The sequence below is a fragment of the Monomorium pharaonis genome, chromosome 4 (assembly GCF_013373865.1).
Source record: "Monomorium pharaonis isolate MP-MQ-018 chromosome 4, ASM1337386v2, whole genome shotgun sequence".
NCBI classification, from domain to species: Eukaryota; Metazoa; Arthropoda; class Insecta; order Hymenoptera; family Formicidae; genus Monomorium; species Monomorium pharaonis.
The window spans coordinates 19,787,426-19,805,358 of NC_050470.1; the positions used below are offsets into that span (position 1 = coordinate 19,787,426).

The 17,933-nt window shown below is 32.1% G+C and overlaps 1 protein-coding gene across 7 annotated transcripts in view; it reads right to left on the reverse strand.

The window, feature by feature from the left end:
* The window catches only part of LOC105836759 (protein spire homolog 1), a 325,078-nt gene that overhangs the window by 292,964 nt on the left and 14,181 nt on the right, over nt 1–17,933 (reverse strand). For all 7 annotated transcript variants that reach the window (XM_036285176.1, XM_036285175.1, XM_036285174.1 and 4 more), the window contains exons 3-6: nt 17,875–17,906; nt 17,450–17,573; nt 13,411–13,562; nt 1,465–1,677 (exon numbers count right to left, since the gene is read on the reverse strand). In XM_036285176.1, coding sequence (XP_036141069.1) covers nt 1,465–1,677; nt 13,411–13,562; nt 17,450–17,573; nt 17,875–17,906 — 521 coding nt within the window. The remainder of the gene's footprint in view (nt 1–1,464; nt 1,678–13,410; nt 13,563–17,449; nt 17,574–17,874; nt 17,907–17,933) is intronic.

The following is a 17,933-nucleotide window of genomic DNA, read 5'->3' on the forward strand; positions in this document are numbered from 1 at the left end:
ACGTGTCAAGAAATTAAAAGCACGCAAACATCTAGTGCTGAATAAAGATCAAAAAAGCTTTGACACAAAAAATTGCGTAACTATTCCTTATATATGCGGACTTAGTAAGAACATTAGTTTAACTTTGAAGAACATTGGCCTTGACACATGTTATACGGTATCCAAAAAATTAGATGCCTATATTAAGAGGGGTAAGGACAAAATTCCTACGAACAAGAGAACGAAAGTTATGTACAAAATTAATTACAAGAGCTGTAACGCCACATATATAGGACAGACAAAAAGACACGTTGAGACTCGATTAAAAGAACATCAACAAAATATTAAGAAACATGAAGATAGTCTTTCTGTCGTTAGCAAGCACCGCCTTTTGCACGACCATGATTTTGACTGGCAGTTACCCGAGATTTTACACAGCGAAAAGCACATCTGAAAGAGAGAAAAATCGCGGAGATGTTTTTTATTAAAAAACAATACGATAAATTTGAAAAAAGGTACCGACAATTTAAACCCTATTTATGACCGCATTATAAAATCTGTCTAATCTATTCTGTTCTCGCTTTTTCTCTTATATTTATTTATTCACTTCTTAGTTTGACACTTTGACATAGTGCATATCGACTATACTGTTACCTGAAAATATCAGTCCGCTCGCTACCGTACGACCGTTAAGATATACTAAACCTACAGACTTCGTTTGCGGAAACTCGCATCTTGTTTTATTTTAATTTATTCCTTCTTTTTTTGTGTGTTTTAATTTGTGACGAATCAATCCGACGTACGACTCCGGCTATACAATTTTTGACACGCTGACACGTAAGTTGACTGCCTTATTTCAACTTCACCTGCGTTCTAATTTTAGTTACATTACATTGTCATTTTTCTTTGTGAATCTGTCCACAGTGTTATGATATGCTTGCACACATCATCATAGCATGGTCAATGCACGATGTACAACATAAATAATATTATCCTCACAACTTTTATATAGACCTAGGTACCTATTTATATTCTTACATTATTTTATTTTAAACGCCCATGATTATTGCCTTACATTGATGTAATTGTTTTAGATTTTATTTGACAAGAACCCAAACCAAGGGTCGAAACGTCATATATTTATTAAGTGTTTAATAAACTGGCCAGTTCGGTCGACGTAAAGAGACTTCACCTTTTTTATTTACTGGCGACATCTTTCAATTTTTTATTTATAAAATACATAGAAAATGTTTGCATTTAGGTTAAAATCGATCCGTTGCATAGTTTAAAAAAATTGTAAAAGCCTTGTTTTCGCACAATAATAAAAACTTCTTAAAATAAAAAATTAATTTTTTTCTATCACAGAGATTCCTCAATAAATACTAAGAAAATTTTGTCAATAAAAAACAAATGTCTACTTCATAAAAACCTGATAAAATACTCTTGAACTGTACTATTTCTGTATCATCAATCAAAAAGACTTACCCAATCATTGAAATCCAGCGTATTTATATTTTGCAGTGAACTGGAGGTACGGTCGACGTTATTTGAACTAAATAAATCTTGTGATTGTTTATCATCAACACCTTTCTCCAAAAACTGAGAGAGATTAAGAGCCTCTTCCACAAACGCTTTCATTATATTCCGATAATAACTGGTAGCATCTTCGTGTAAATTTTGCACGTGTCGTGCACAAACCTAATATAAGCAAAAATATCTGATATGAACAATCTTCAACACTTAAAAAAAAATAAAATTATATCAAGAGGCACGGCAATGTCTCGTGCCAAGTGTACGCGCAGCGCGAGGCACCACCGCTGCTTCTTTTATGCGAAACGTTGTTTGCGAAAATCCGTAGTTATCGGATTTTCAATAATGACTGAATCAATGGATTTCTCAATAGGCTTAATAAATAGCTTGCATCCGATTTATATAATAAAAGTGTTTTTATTTTTCCGCTACGTGACTTACAAACAAAGATATCGCGATTAAAGTTTTTCGCTCAAGAGTAAATCTAATTAAGAAACATCGTCGTTATCCAGCCAAGTGGTGGGAATTTGTACGGTTGCTTTTCGCGTCGTCAGATGGCTGTACGAGTTGACACTTGCATCGCTGATTGGTGGTCCGCACCGTCCATATGCTTATGGCAATTTATGCTGGGAGCTGATTGATTGATGCTGATTGGCTGACGGTTTTATGCGAGAATGTTCCAGATGCGCACAATAATAAACGGACACAGCAGGCTGAGTGAAACGGACACAGTAATAAATGGACACAAATCAAACGGACACAGTACAAACGGACACAGTAACAAACGGACACAGTAACATACGCACTGTGTCCGTTTGGTCTGTGTCCGTTTGTTACAGTGTCCGTTTCACTCAACCTGCTATGACCGTTTATTACTATGCGCATCTGGAACTCACTCTCTTATGCTACGCATATGCAACTTGTCATTTTGTGTGTGATAGTCCTTAATCCGTCGCGAGTTTCACAGTGATGATATGATGACAGTTCGAGTTTAGTGTGCGAGGTTAGCGTCAAACCAGTTTTTATTTTATTTATGCATAATGTGCATATTACATTGTAAAATGAAATTCTTTGCATATTACATCGTAGAGGGAAATACGGCTGTCTTATTTGAAGATCAGATAAGTTACACAAAATTTTCATTTTTGGAATAAGTATTCTGAGATAAGAATAATACTTTGTTATGTTTTATTTTTAGTTATATTAAACAAAAGAAAGTAAAAAACAGTTTATTTAAACCGGAACTAGAATAAAAAAAGAAAAGAGTGGACGAGTGAGGAAAGGAAGATTATAATTATGAAAGCTCGGAATTTACAATGTGCCAGTGTATCCTGCTGTTGATAAGAAATTCACCGAAGTTCATCCCCTTTTAAATTGAGTGAACTATCCTATAGAGAATTGGCAGGGCAATTCATAAAATCAAAGATATTGAAAAAATATGAAAATAATTATTTGAAGGTGTACTTTCTAGTTTATCAAGTATGCCACTATCTTAAGGCAAACCAGATAAGAGAATAGGTACAAGTGTTATATTTTTATTTTAAAAAATATCGTATTGCAACTGTGTGGCTCTTAAAGATATTGTACAACTATCTTTTTTAGATTTTGAAATTGATGAAATATGTGAAATCTTGTCTCAAACTATTACAACAAATCTAGTGTCACTAGACTAGTGTCATCCAGCTAACTTGCCGATGACATAGCCACAAGCTGTAATATTGGAGATGGATGCCAAAGATTACCTCTACGTCTGTCCATTTAGTAACTGTCATGCATTCTATGCGAGATGGATATACGGATAAGGCACAAAAATATACAGATAAGGTTTTTAGTCAAATAAAAAAATAAAAAGTATTTAAATACTTTGTTCCCGAAACAATTTATTATAATTAATACAATTCTTTTCATACGTTTACAAAGATTACATTCAAAATTTTTATTTATATTTTTGATTCTCTAACTTATTTTTTGCAAATCAAAGCATACATGAGATGAAAGATTTCAAAATAACTACAAGTTGACTTCTCAAATATGGAGCAACACGTCATCCTCTTATATTTTACTTTTTATTCTCTTTGCATCAATTTGATATAGCATTATATTTATTGCTATTTTACAATTAAGATTGTAGTTAAATGTAATGGTATATTTATAATTATATTGATTATTCTTTTACAATTATTGATCAACTTATTTTGCCCATGTTTTAATTAATACTCTTGGAACATATAATCATGTGCCGACTTGTAATGGGAAATAAACGTGTGGCTCTTACGGAAATTTCTAAAATTTGTTAACTTTGCATGTGACAGCCTATATTACTTAAAGGCCATAAACCATATTTACAATAAAAGCCATGGTTTGTTTCCCATTACAAGCTGGCACATAAATGTATGTTCCAAGAGCTTTAAGTGAAACACGGACAAAATAGATTTATTATCAATAACTGTAAAAGAACGATAAACATAATTATAAACATACAATTATAATTTAGCTACAAATAACAAATTTTATAAATGTAATCTTCATGAATGTATGGAGAATTGTATTAATTATAATAAATTGTTTCAGAAACAACAAAAAATTTAAATACCTACTTTTTAGTTTTTTGATTTGACTAAAAGCCTTATCGGTATATTCCTGTGCTTTATCCTATATCCGGCTTGCATAGAATACATGAGTTACTAAATAGACTAACAAGAGAATCTCGCAAACCTGAAAATTCTGATTTTAATGAAACTTGGCATAAATGTAGAGAGGCTAAATACATGAATTTAGAAATTTTTAGTTGGTGCTTATAAATGGTTTGAAAGGGTGAAACCACCCTTTAAAGTCGACACATTTTTGTGTTTTCTCGATATGTTTCGCAAACTAAACAAAATATAAAAAAATGTTTCGTACAAAAGTTTTACATAAATACCTCTATTTAACTATATTTATTTTTTCAAAAAAAAATTTAACAAATTTTTTTTTAATTTTTTTGAAAAAATAAATAACAGTTAAATAGAGGTATTTATGCTGTAAAACCTTTGTATAAAACATTTTTTTATATTTTGTTTAGTTTGCGAGATATATCGAGAAAACGCAAAAATGTCTCGATTTTGGGTGGTATCGGAAGGGTGGTTTCACCCCTTCAAGCAGTTTTTGAACCAAAATAAAAAATTTCTAAATTAATGTAGGGTCACTGCACCAGTTAATGAACAAATAAGAAATTTACGATTTATATTATAAATTATAGTGCGTCAATAAAAAAATAATAATAATACATTATTCTATACTAATAGCTGTATATTCTTTTAAAATGTTACATAATATTTTGAAGAAAATAAAAAAATAAAAGTTTTATTTAAAAAAGTGAGAAAATGCCAAAAACACTAGTAAATGACCGGTGCATATTTCTCTTTTTTACGTAATATAATGACATTTTTAAATAAGAAATTATATTTTAATCAAATGTTTATAAAAAATATATTTCAAAATATCAATTAATTTACAATTTATTATTCTACACTGTTATTATTTTGATATTTTTCTTAAGCATTCATTTACTGGTGACCGTTCAGTGACTGGTGCAGTGACCCTATTTACCCTCTCTACATTTATGTCAAGTTTCATTAAAATCAGAAAATTTTCTGTTTGGGCTTATAAATGATTTGAAGGAGTGAAACCATCCTTCCAAGGTTGAGATACTTTTACCTTTTCTCGACATATCTCGTAAACTAAACAGAATATAAAAAAATTGTTTTATACAAAAGTTTTACAGCATAAATACCTTCATTTAACTACGCTGTTTATTTTTCGGAAAAAAAAAAAATTTTTTTTTATTAAAATAAATTTTTAATAAAATTAACTTTTATGTATATAGCATTTATAAAGTAATTATACTATCTTATACTACGTTCTATTTATATCATCTATGTGTATATTATGCATGTTATATATTATCTATGTTATAATACTATACATTTATATTATCTGCATCCCTGTAGGTATTAGTTTTTATCTAACAGTTGCGCAATGTTAGAGTAGTCACGTTGCTTTCACACAGTGTTCATTCTGTCTACGTCAGATATTTCACAAGTCACATATTTCAAGTTTTATATTCGTCATGTCACAGTATGTATCATATATGAAATGGAAATCACGTATTAATAAAAGTTTGGTACCTTTATTAATGATGTTATGCGTCATTTTCACATTAGTATCAAGTCTAACGTGTGCTTGATCAGTACATCAGTATCACATCTAACGTGTGCTTAATTTTTCTGTTAGATTATTTTTAATTAAGTGAAGCATAATGTTACACATAGAGATGTACGAATTATTCGAATTCGAATCAAATCGAATCAAATCTGACGATATTCAATTCGATTCGATTCGAATCCGAATCAACATAGTTCTAATTCGAAAGATTCGATAACGTCGAATCACTGCAATTCAAATTCGAATAAAAAAACCGCGTAAGAAGACTTAAAACCCGTTAAATTCTATCGTGTATTCAGCGCCTTTGCAGCCAGAAAATTCTTCTAAAGAATTTTAGGCTGCGTTCGAAAACATCACCCGGGTGCACTCGAGTATCGTTCTGTCTTTGTTTATTACCCAAAGTTAAACAAAGACTTTTAATAAAGTATAATTTTTAATTTTAATATATGCTTAAATGCTTTTCATTTTACTAACACATTTCTCATTTGACGCTAAGGGATCACATATCACAATTAATCCCCTACAATTCTGCTGTTGTAACGGAATTTTACATAGGCTCGCATAAAAATTCCATTTTGCATTTTGTCTTAAGTATTTGAATATTTATTGTCAGTTATAATTATACCTACCAATACTATGTCCTGATTTGTGGATTATCTTGCTAGACTCTTGGTGCAAACGGAGTAAGTTACACATTGCACAGTTGGTTGTTACGAGACTTCAGACTTCGTTAATTTTGATTCACCTATTCAATGTTTCAAATGCTTATGTCACATTCCTGGCTTGCAGGATTCCTATGCGTTGATTCGATTCAAATTCGAAATATGAGTCGATTCGATTCGATTCGGTGATATTTTGTTAATTCGATTCGATTCGATTCAAATTTTTTTTTGCAAATTCGATTCGATTCGATTCGAATAAGAAAACCTTGATTCGCACATCTCTAGTTACACATAAATGTTGCGAATGTTCTTAATATGTTAATTATTTTATTTCAAATTACACATATTCCACCAACGTCTATAAATAAAAGAGAAATACAATTACGTGATAAAGAATATTATAACAAATGCAGTAAAATGACTTATCATTTGATGCACACACTGATATTGCTTTAGAATTTCAAAATTATTGGGGAAGTGGATTTACCTGACATGTAACAGATGAAGTGGAAGAATTTTTAGAAAATGATAATAAAGGGCCAAAAACCATAACCAAAATATCGTAAAGTTTACTCAATAAAATACTGCCAGTTGTGTCGACTTAACACACTTGTTTAAAAAATTAAAAACCTATAAAAATCACATTTTTTTATGTCCGTAAATAATGGAAATTTCGAAAAATATTTCAGATAAAAGTTGTAGATCTCATCAAAATGCACATTTTATTTTTATCATAAAGATAATAGTTTTTAAGAAAAACAATGTTAAATGTAACAAAACTTCATGTAACTCATCTAACACAAATTGAATTTTATTAATTAATTTCAAGGCTAAACTTTCGTATCTAATCTTTCTCCGATTTTGATGAAATTTTATAGGCGTGTAGTATTTACTAAATGTAGTCGAATGTCACAAAAACCAATGTACGGAAACGACTAGTTTTTAAAATATTTACTTTTTAATTATATGCGGCTTTTACTTTTCATAACATAAAGCAAGGTCCACTCCTTTTTGCTTTAAGAGCAAAATAACGTTGTATTGTGTATAACTTGTTTGTTTTGATATTTTCAACATGAAGCGAGATTTATTCCCAGATAGCACAGAAATAAACGAAAATTCATAGAAAAGTTATTTTAAAAAATACTTGCAGAAGTAGAAAAGTGAATACATGAAGAATTCTTGAATAATTAGCCATAATTTATTCATCCCGAAATATTCCTTATAGGTTCATTGTAATTTTCATTATTCGCTGCTACCTGGCGTTTCGTGTGCAGTTTTCTTGTGAACAAAATGCACTGTCTTATAAATAAAAGGGCTCACCAAGAGCGCGGAAAGAAGTAAGATTTCGCCATTGACATAAAAGACTAAAATATGTCAGTCTGTACAAAGAATCGAGAACAATAAGAAAGATTATATGTTAATGTGTTAGCGCCAGTATTAATGTAATAAATTTAACCCTTCCAGAAGTATTAAGGTCAGATTTTCAGATTAAGATCTTCAGATCAGTCTATTATTCTTGTTACGTCCGGCACAGAAAAATTTCTTTTCTTTCTGGCCGCTCGTTAAAATTCTCCTCCCCTGTCGTACCATCGGGTTGTGCGTGAGTGGAGAAAGAAGGAAGAAGGAACTGGAACATTCATCGGATTCTGTGTGGTAGATATATACATTCAAAAATAATGAATTGAACAATCAAGGAATGCGAAGATCGATGCGGCCGCGATCAACTGCTGGGGCGCGCGCGCGCGATCGCGCGCGTGAGGCAGCCTCGTGCCTTCCATACGCCGCATGCGTGGAACACTTCCAAAGCGATTTATAGGATTAAGTTAAATAATTATTATAAAACCTTTGCGCGAATAGAGTGACGAAGGGAACTGTAAAATATAAAAAAGGGGCAATGAATCGCGGAACCCAGAAATGGTTACATGAGCACTATCAATCAAAATTATTTGTTAATATTTATTATTAATATATACTAATTAATTAAATAAATTTTGTCTCAAACGTATATAACATTTTTTCAACATTGTTCCTTGCTCGATAGTTCGCCTTTTTTCAATCTTTCTGTTAAATGAACAAATATACTACTATAATTAATATTATAGTAGTATTAATAGTACTACTATAAAATATATAAATTATAATACTCGAATTCCAGAGCGAACACGAGAAAGCAGTGTGCCTGAACCTATTATAAAATTTCCTTTTTCATTCTTTCATTCTCTTTTCCTTCTTACATGGTACCGTGCTTGATCTGTCTGAGGCACGCTATCTATTAAAATATTTCCTTTTCTTCATTCCTCCATTTTCTCTTCCTTCTTACAGGGTACCGTGCTTGGTCTGTCTAAAGCACGCTACTGATTTTCCTTCTCTTCTTCCTCTATCTTTCCTTCTTTTCTATTTCACCCTCCCGATACATACTCCTATACCTGTCCTCCGGTAATCATACAAATCTGATTAAAAACATGGATAACCACGGTTTTAGGAGTCATGGCCAGCGAAAAGCAAAGAGCCATTAAATATTAAAAGAAATTATACCATTCGCACGGGGAATTTTACCCATCGATGTTCGATAGACCGCAACAGACTCTCGCCAGGGTACCTATCGAATAACCCACTGTCACCGTTCGCTCTTTCCACTCCAAAAACCAACATAAAACCTCGCCCTCGGCAACCACCAAAGCCCCGAACGATTGATGTCGTTCCCACCAGGATCCCGACGCGGCCCTTGCCTGTCAGGTGTCAAGCTCGCCCCCCCCCCCCGAGCACCAGCTCCACTTACCCTGACACCGGTGTCGAATAATTGAAAACGGGCCACTCCGCTGGTCTGTACATCTATTAATACCTCCCCCGGAGTATTCTGTAATTCACGGCCCTCCCGCGAAGGGAAAAAATTAAAAGAGATGTACAATAAAAATAGGAAATAAGACTATAAATAAAATGTACATAAAATAACTCGTTACTTTTTATTTATTCCCTCTTCCGGAGAAAAAAATCACAACCTCATTACGTCTCTCACCACACCCACTCACCCCTCTCTCGGACGTAACAATTCTTAAATCTAAAATATAAGATTATCACAAATTTACTAAATTATTCCAAGAAATAAAATAGCATCAAAAATCGTTTTATTCTACATTTAACAACTTTTTATTTAAGAATAAAATATTCCTTCTTTAATAATAAATATGTTTGGCGCTATATAGATCCTATTTCCTAATAGATCAAAGAGTAACAGCATTAAATCCAGAAATCTTCTGTAAATGTACATTTTTGATCAAACAAGTAATTCTGTACGAATACTTTGAGAAGTTCTGAGAAATTCCAACAAATAATTCTGTATAAATACTTTGAGAAGTTCTGAGAAATTATAATCATGGTGCACGTACTTCCTATGTCATTCTTAAATTATTCTTCTATAAATTCCTAAGAAATGACAGTTCAGAAAGGACGAACATTTTGTGAAATCTTTAAGAATAAACTATGCTATCAGGGTTTCTTTTTGCTTCGTAAGCAAAATCACGTTGTAATAGCCATAGAGATCCAATCGACCACGTTGCGATGTCAAATTTGAAATTGTGGCCGAACAGCAACTTAAAATTGATTTGGTTTAAAGTTAGAAAAAAATACGGGAAGACTTCGCCCCTTATGTGCCCACGCGTTCTCTGTATCACGTGAGTTTGCGACTTTACACGTAAAACAAAATTCACCCACACTTGCTCCCTGCTTACAACCTTAAAATTAACTATTGAAACTCGATTTGTGTTGGAATAATTATGTAAAGTTTTGAACATTTAACGTTGTTTTCCTCAAAAACTACTATCTTTATGGCAAAAATCAATGGGACATTAAATGTGTATTTCGATAAGATCTATAACTTTTATCTGAAGTATTTTTTGAAATTCTCATTATTTACAAAAATAAATAGAAAAAAACCATAATTTTTATGAGTTTCTGGTGTGAATTTTTAATAAAATTTCTTTTGTGTAAATGCACCGTGTGCAAATGCACCATTTAAACCGTGCGCAAGATATCGTGTCCAAAAGCACCGTGTCCATTTGAACCATGTGTAAGTGCACCACTCCCGTGCGCGCGCGCGCGCGCGCGCGCGCGCGTGTGTGTGTGTGTGTGTGTGTGTGTGTGTGTGTGTGTGTGTGTGGTGTGTATTATAATCCACGTAAACGCGTATCGCGTGTAAAAATAAGGTTGTATTATTAAAAGTTCCGTGATTGTTATGTGTAATGTGTAATATCTTTGGTAAATGTGCATAAGTGGCTACTGGAGCAAAAAATCAATTTTTTTTAATACCAATTAACAAAACTACTATAGAAATAAAATGTAAAAATTTTAGACTTAAAGCTTTCACAGTCATTAACTTGCTTTCATTCGAAAGGGCTTCCAGATACATGCCGCGTCCTGGTACAGCGTTGCGCAGAAGTTTCGCAAACGTTGCAGTTCGCATCATCAGGGCTAGGAGCTCCGATACTGAGGTTTCTTGGATTGTAACCATCCTTATATACCCCTTGTCCTGGTGGTAAAGATGGAGGTGAGGGGAGGGGACGAAGTTGTTTGTCCAATGGTAGCACAGTTCATTGGCCTACTATTGGTCAACTGTTGGCCAATCTTAATATAATATTGGCAATTTGCCAATTAATATGTGCTGTTTGAAAATATTTTTAATTGATCAATTAAAAAACCGAAAGAAAAGTGTGCCAAATCAGGCTTGTCTAATAACCTTTATTACGGTTAAGGTTAACCTTAACCGTAATAAAAGTTATAGAAATGTTTCAAAATTTCTACACTTTCACGATGTTTTCTGGAAAAGTAACCTTGAGAAGGAGCTAGCGTTATAGCTCTTTCGTATTGCACGGAGTGCTAGTCCAGTCTCTATCCAATGTTCGGCTAAGGCTGATTGAGAAAAGTGACCGTATTTGGTACACCGTTGATGTTCTTTAATTCGTATACTAATCTTTCTCCCGGTTGCTATTTGTACAGTCTGTACACTTTTCGGCAAGAACAGGGAATTTTGTATGCACCTGGTGATTCTAAGGTGTCTGATCCTTCGGATTAGGAAGTAACTAGAGGATCTTCTCTTGTGGTTTGAAGATCACTTTTATATTGTCTACGAAAAATTTTGCTGATGCGTTCTGTCGTACCTTGAAAATACGGAAGAAAAGCCATCTTGTTCTCTTCTGTTTCTTTTTCTTCCTCTTCATTCGGCGTCCCGATGTTATTGAGACTGAAGATTTTATTCTTCAATCTTTGGATTGTTTGACTAATGTTTTTACTACTATATCCATTTTTTGTTAAAAATTGATTAAGATGTTTTAATTCCCCATTTAATGAAGTTTGTGCAAAAATTTTAAGGGCTCTATATACCAGTAAACTAATGACTGAATTCTTTTGCAAAGGATGATGGTGAAAGATGGCGTAAAAATATCGATCTGTGTGTGTTGGTTTTCGATTGACCTGATGGCTTAAAGTACTATCTCCGTTCCTTCTAACCAATACATTTAAAAAAGGGATTTGGTTGTTTTGTTCTACTTCCATTGTAAACTGAATGTTAGGATGATGACAGTTGAAAAAGGCAAGAAATTGAGGAAGGTTATCTCTGCCATGGCTCCAAATCAAAAAGTGTCATCAACATATCGGAACCATATAGATGATTTACAAGGTGCATTTTTTAGAATTTAATTATCAAAATGTTCCATAAAGATATTTGCGATGATGGGTAAGATGAGAGAGCCTATTGCTGCTCCAGAAGTTTGTTCAAAGAATTCTCTTTAGAACTAAAAGTAAGTTGACGTTAAACAATGTTCTATTAATGGAAAGAGGTTCGGAGAAATTCTGTCGGATTTCCTGATAATGTTCAAAGTGTCCTGGACTGGAACATTTGTGAACAATGAGACTATATCAAATCTTATAAGATATCATTAGATATTTATGTGTAATCTGAGCAGGCTGCTTGAAATGGTGAATCTTTTGTTGATTTCAATAAAATTAGCGCGTATATCCGCTATATTCTGATCAGTAAGTGCAAATTTCCACCAATGAATTTCAGAGCTACATGATGTGCAAAATCCAACCGTCAATTTCCATGTGGTGCACATCGAATCACCCCGATGAGGGCGGTATAACTGAGTTAAACACAAATAAAATTAATGTGTAATATCATATTGATACTCATAATTCATTATATTAAAAAAAATCCGTATTTATTCGCTAAAATAGCCTAAAATGCAGTGCAAATTTCAAACTCGTGTGTAGTCAATAAAAAACATCGTATCAATATATTTTAAGTGCTTAGAAAAGAATAAACTTTAAAAATCTGGATTAATATTAGCAAGATTTTAACGAGAAACTCGTGAAAAATAATAACAAACTTTTACTTTTTTCAAGTAAAAAAAACATGTTGATTTTCATGCAATACAAAAGGTTCACACTTAACAAATCCAACTTTCGCCTAGAGATTCTCAAAGTAGAGTCTTTGCCCTTTAATTGAAAATAATGTATATGTAATTTAGTTAATTTTTCGCAAAGTTGCATCACTTTGAAAATTGCTTAAAAATTCGGTCAAAATTTGTGTCTTGTTTTTTTACCCACTGTACTATAGTAATGCAAACGCCACATGGTAGCAGATACGCAAGATGGAATTTCGTCCCTCATGCTGGCAACTTGTAGAGACACCTACAAGATTGATAACAATGACGACAACGACGTATCTTTAATAAAATTTTGACATTTCGGATTTTGCGTCGCAATACCTCCACTCATACGGCATGTAGAAAAAAAATAAAAAGTTTTCTTATATAAATCGACCCCAAGCTTTCAATCGAGCCTAGTTCAAACTCGATCGGTTTAGTCGTTTTTGAGATCCAATAATCTCGAGTGCTCGCCAGTTGCGTATTCACGTAAAGAACACGGTCTCGCGCTGCGCGTTCACTTGGCGCAAACCGTTACCGTGTCTCTTGATATACTTTTTTTGACCTTATCAACCTGTGTAAATCGTGGAACATTAAAAATAAATATATAATCTTACTTGTAAAATCGTCTTCAAGGTACACGTGGAACTGTCTGCATATAATTTAGTTCTTTGTATCGCACAATCCTCCGCATCGGTATCACCAGAGTCCCTTTCAATTCCTTCATCGTCAGTTTCTTGTAGACGGTCTTCTATATCACCTTCGCAAGCTAATAATATAATTATACGGTATTTTAATTTTGTTTGAAACAAAAACAAATTTTAATCATTTAATTAATTTAAATTTTTGTAAAAATATATCATATTAGATATTATTAAGATTGGAAGATAATATGTAATGCTGCTACTGTTATCATTACTTATAGTACATTTTTGCATAACATTTTTGAGTAACGATGACGAATTTAGATGTTGCTTTAATTCCCTTCACATGATCATCTTCACATTTATTCAATTTTGTACACCTCTTCAGTGCACGAATACAATAATTGGTATACTAGATCAAAGATTAAGAATTATTAATAAAATTGTTTTTTACACGCACACACGCACGTACACTTTAAATATTGAAAGAATATTGTAAATATTATGTATTATATTTTGTATTTTAGATTGTGTTTAAATATTATTAGTATTCACAAAGCTATATGTAAAACGTTAACTAGATTTTCAATACTAGAAGACTATTTTTAACAACATTTACTAACAACACAAAACAATTTGAGAATATGTGCCATTAAAGTTTATTTAACATTTTTATCATTAATTTAAGTTTAAAAGCAATGTCTACTAAAAATTTTCAACATAATTATGTGTTTGTAAATTACAATCTCAATTTCTGTAAAAATAAATATATTAAAAATATAAATATTAATATAAAAAATTTTATAAATTAGAAAAATTTAATAGAATATCTAAAATCTGTTTTCATACCTTATCATTTTTGAAACGTTTCAAAATTATGAAAATCCGCAAAATACGTGGCTTAATCATTTCAAAGCAGTGCTCGAGTTTAATTGCCCTTTTCGAGCCGATTCCCGATGCAACGTCTTCTCTACCCCCACTACCACTAGCGGCTCGGCGGTCAAGGCGAGAATCGCGCGTGTGACGCTGTGTCTTAGGAACGTCGAGCGTCCTTACAAGAGAGTACCTTGCGCCACAACAATTCTTATTACAATTATCTTTATTAAATAAATTTTTTCATATATATAATAATGCACTTAATTTTCTATTATTAATGTATTATAAGTTATGTTCTATAATAATGTTGTGTAATGACATAATATATAAACTAAAATTTACAATAGTTTTCCGCATCACCCGTGAAGCACTTAGTCCACTAAAAAATAATAAAGATCATGAGTGTGCAGGAAAACAAAATTTTATATATTGTAATATATATAAAAACAAGAAAAAAATCGGAAAAAAACCGAAAAAATCAATTTATGTAAAAATTTTAACTTGATCTTCTGGATCGTTTACATGATTCTACAAGGGATGGTATATCCATAGAAATTTTAGAAGTACTAGCTCGCATCAGCGGAGACAATGCAATGAGTCCCCAGATGCACACAGTAAACGGGCACAGCAGGCTGAGTGAAACGGATACAATAACGAACGGACACAGACCAAACAGACACAGTAACAAACGGACGCAGTGCAAAACAGACACAATAACAAACGGACAGAGTGCGAAACGGACAGTCGCAAATCCATGCGGAGAATGTTTCACACACACACACACACACACACACACACACACACACACACACACACACACACACACACACACACACACGCACACGCACACGCGCACGCGCACGCGCACGCGCACACACACACACACACACACACACACACACACACACGCACACACGAGGGGTACAAGGGGGGCTTCGCCTCCCTCCCGCACCCACCCCGTCGGTAGGGGTGCCCTGAAGTCACAATCCATGTGGTAAGTTCGTTTGTTACTGTGTCCGTTTGGTCTGAGTCCGTCTGTTACTGTGTCCGTTTCACTTAGCCTGTGTCCGTTTATTACTGTGCGCATCTGGGACGTTCCCGGACAATGATACATCGCTCAAAGAAGAACGTTTTTCCAATTTCATCAATTTTATTTTAGAAAAAAATAGCATTCACATAAATATATGATGAATGCTCACTTCACGGGTGATGCAAAAAACTATTATAAATTCTAGTTTATATATTTTGTTATTACACAATGTTATTGTAGAACATAACTTATAATACATTAACAATAAAAAATTAAGTGTAGCATTATTTATAAAAACAAAAATTATTTAATAAGAATAATTTTAATTAGAATTTTTGTAGCGCAGGCTACTCTGTCGTATGTAGGGACGCTCGACGCTCCTGAGACACAGTGTCACGCGCGCGATCATTACCTCAGCCGCCGAGCCGCGAGCGGTAGTGGAGGTAGAGAAGGCGTTGCATCGAAAATCGGCTCGAAAAGAGCAACTAAACTCGAGTACTGTTTCAGACGGTTAATTACTCCACTCTCTTAATCGATTTTTTTCTTAATAAACTTTATTTGAATTCCTTAAAACCTACATTCCTCGAATACTTTATTGATATTTGATGATTTGACAAAGTTATAAACAAAAGAAGAAATAGCGCATACATTAAAATCGAAACGCTTGAGAAGGTTAGGTACCTACATTTCTAGTCAATAAAGATTATTACATTAAAATGTTCTTAATTCCGTATAACAAAAATAAAATTTTAACTTTTACATTAATGATAAAAATGTTAAATATTTTTATTTATTTATAAATTACAAATGCAATGTAAATCAAAATGATCACCTGAGTAGATCACTTTAAACGCTGCGTCATGTACATGCATGTCGGTTTTCTAAAGTATGGTTAGAAATTCTTTCTGTCAAAATGTTCTACCATAACATCTAACAGACTCGAGAGAAAAAAAAAATCTGTTCGTCAAAATAAAAATAATTGATCAGATGGAACACTGTTTAAAAGCAAGGGTAAAAAAAATTAACAAGGAGGTTATACGTAAGATTTGAATTACACGCGAATGATCTTCACAACTCCACATCAAACATAACCTACGTACTTAACTTTTTAATTGTAAATATCTTTAAAAAACGGTCGATTATTAACATTATTCTTGTCACGAATAAACAGATTATGATTCCATCTTTCTACTCTCAAAATTTTGTTACTCTCGCAAATGTTTTCAGCGAAAAAATATACTACTTTCGATGAAAAATCTTACAATTCAAATAAGAGCAATGCCAACTAACTCTGCAATTAATTGCATTTTTCTCTAATATTTAATCAGCAATACGATCTAAAATTTCGTGTACATACGTATTTTAGCACGACAACAATGTGTGCAAGTATTAGGACTATCTGAAATATTTTGTAAATGTATCGGGCGACCTTAATACAATATGTTTATCGTATGTTTATAAATAAGAAAGTTCATAAATACACAAGTTATTATCAGGGTACATTCTATTAATAATTGTACTGTTCATATATATTTATTTGGACTTGTACATAATTATGAGATAAGACTGAAATTGCAGAGTATTACTTTATTAAGTTATTTTATCATTAAACATATATTGTGATCATTACAATTAAAAAAATGTTTCAAAAATAAAATAATGAAAATCAAAATTAAATCACCAAGATATCTATTGACAAAAAAGATATCTATTGACAGATATCTATTGACAATTATAAGCAGCCGTACAACTGTGCTGCAGATAAAAGTCAGAATAACAATACTTGAAAATTAAAAAAATAAAAATTAATCAAGAAAACAAAATTTATTATACGATTTAAAATTATTACATTTTATATTAATTAGTAATTCATATAATTTTAAAATTTATTATTATACTTTAACATTACAAAAAAGTAATAAACTTCTTCTTACTAAATAATATAATGTTTTTTAATATTAATAATGATTAACGATAATGAAATACTTTCTACAAAAGTTTAACAATAATACGTTATTCTACAAAAGTTTAACAATACGTTACTTTTATAAAGTTTTCCATCCGAGACATTATTAGAAGAAGCAAGAAAGTGATAATTTTTTTTACCTCGATTACAGTTTGTCATCAATGTAATGAGAGTTTCCAGATCTGATGATAAAGCTATTTCCTCTCCAGCATTAGAACCAAAATCTAAGGCTTTAAAAATGATCATGCCCAAAGAGAATATCGCCTACATAAGAAATATAATTTATATTGACTTATGTATCATTTATATTTAATGTACAATTAAGATTTATTACAAAATATAATTAAACAATTTTCTACAAAAAATTAATCCAAAAAGTTAAATTTTTGTAAAACAAACTTCTTATCTTTAATATGTTTATTGCATAAATATGATAAGATAGACACTATTTACCAAAAATAATTTGACACTAAAACTAAGATTTTTTAAATATATACTTGTTTATTTTTTGTAGAAAATCTCTTAATAAATGTTATTTATTGAAAAATGTAAGTTATATATTTACCTTCTCTTCCGAAACATAAAATTGTTTAGAACCTGTAATGTTAGTAATATCATTATTTC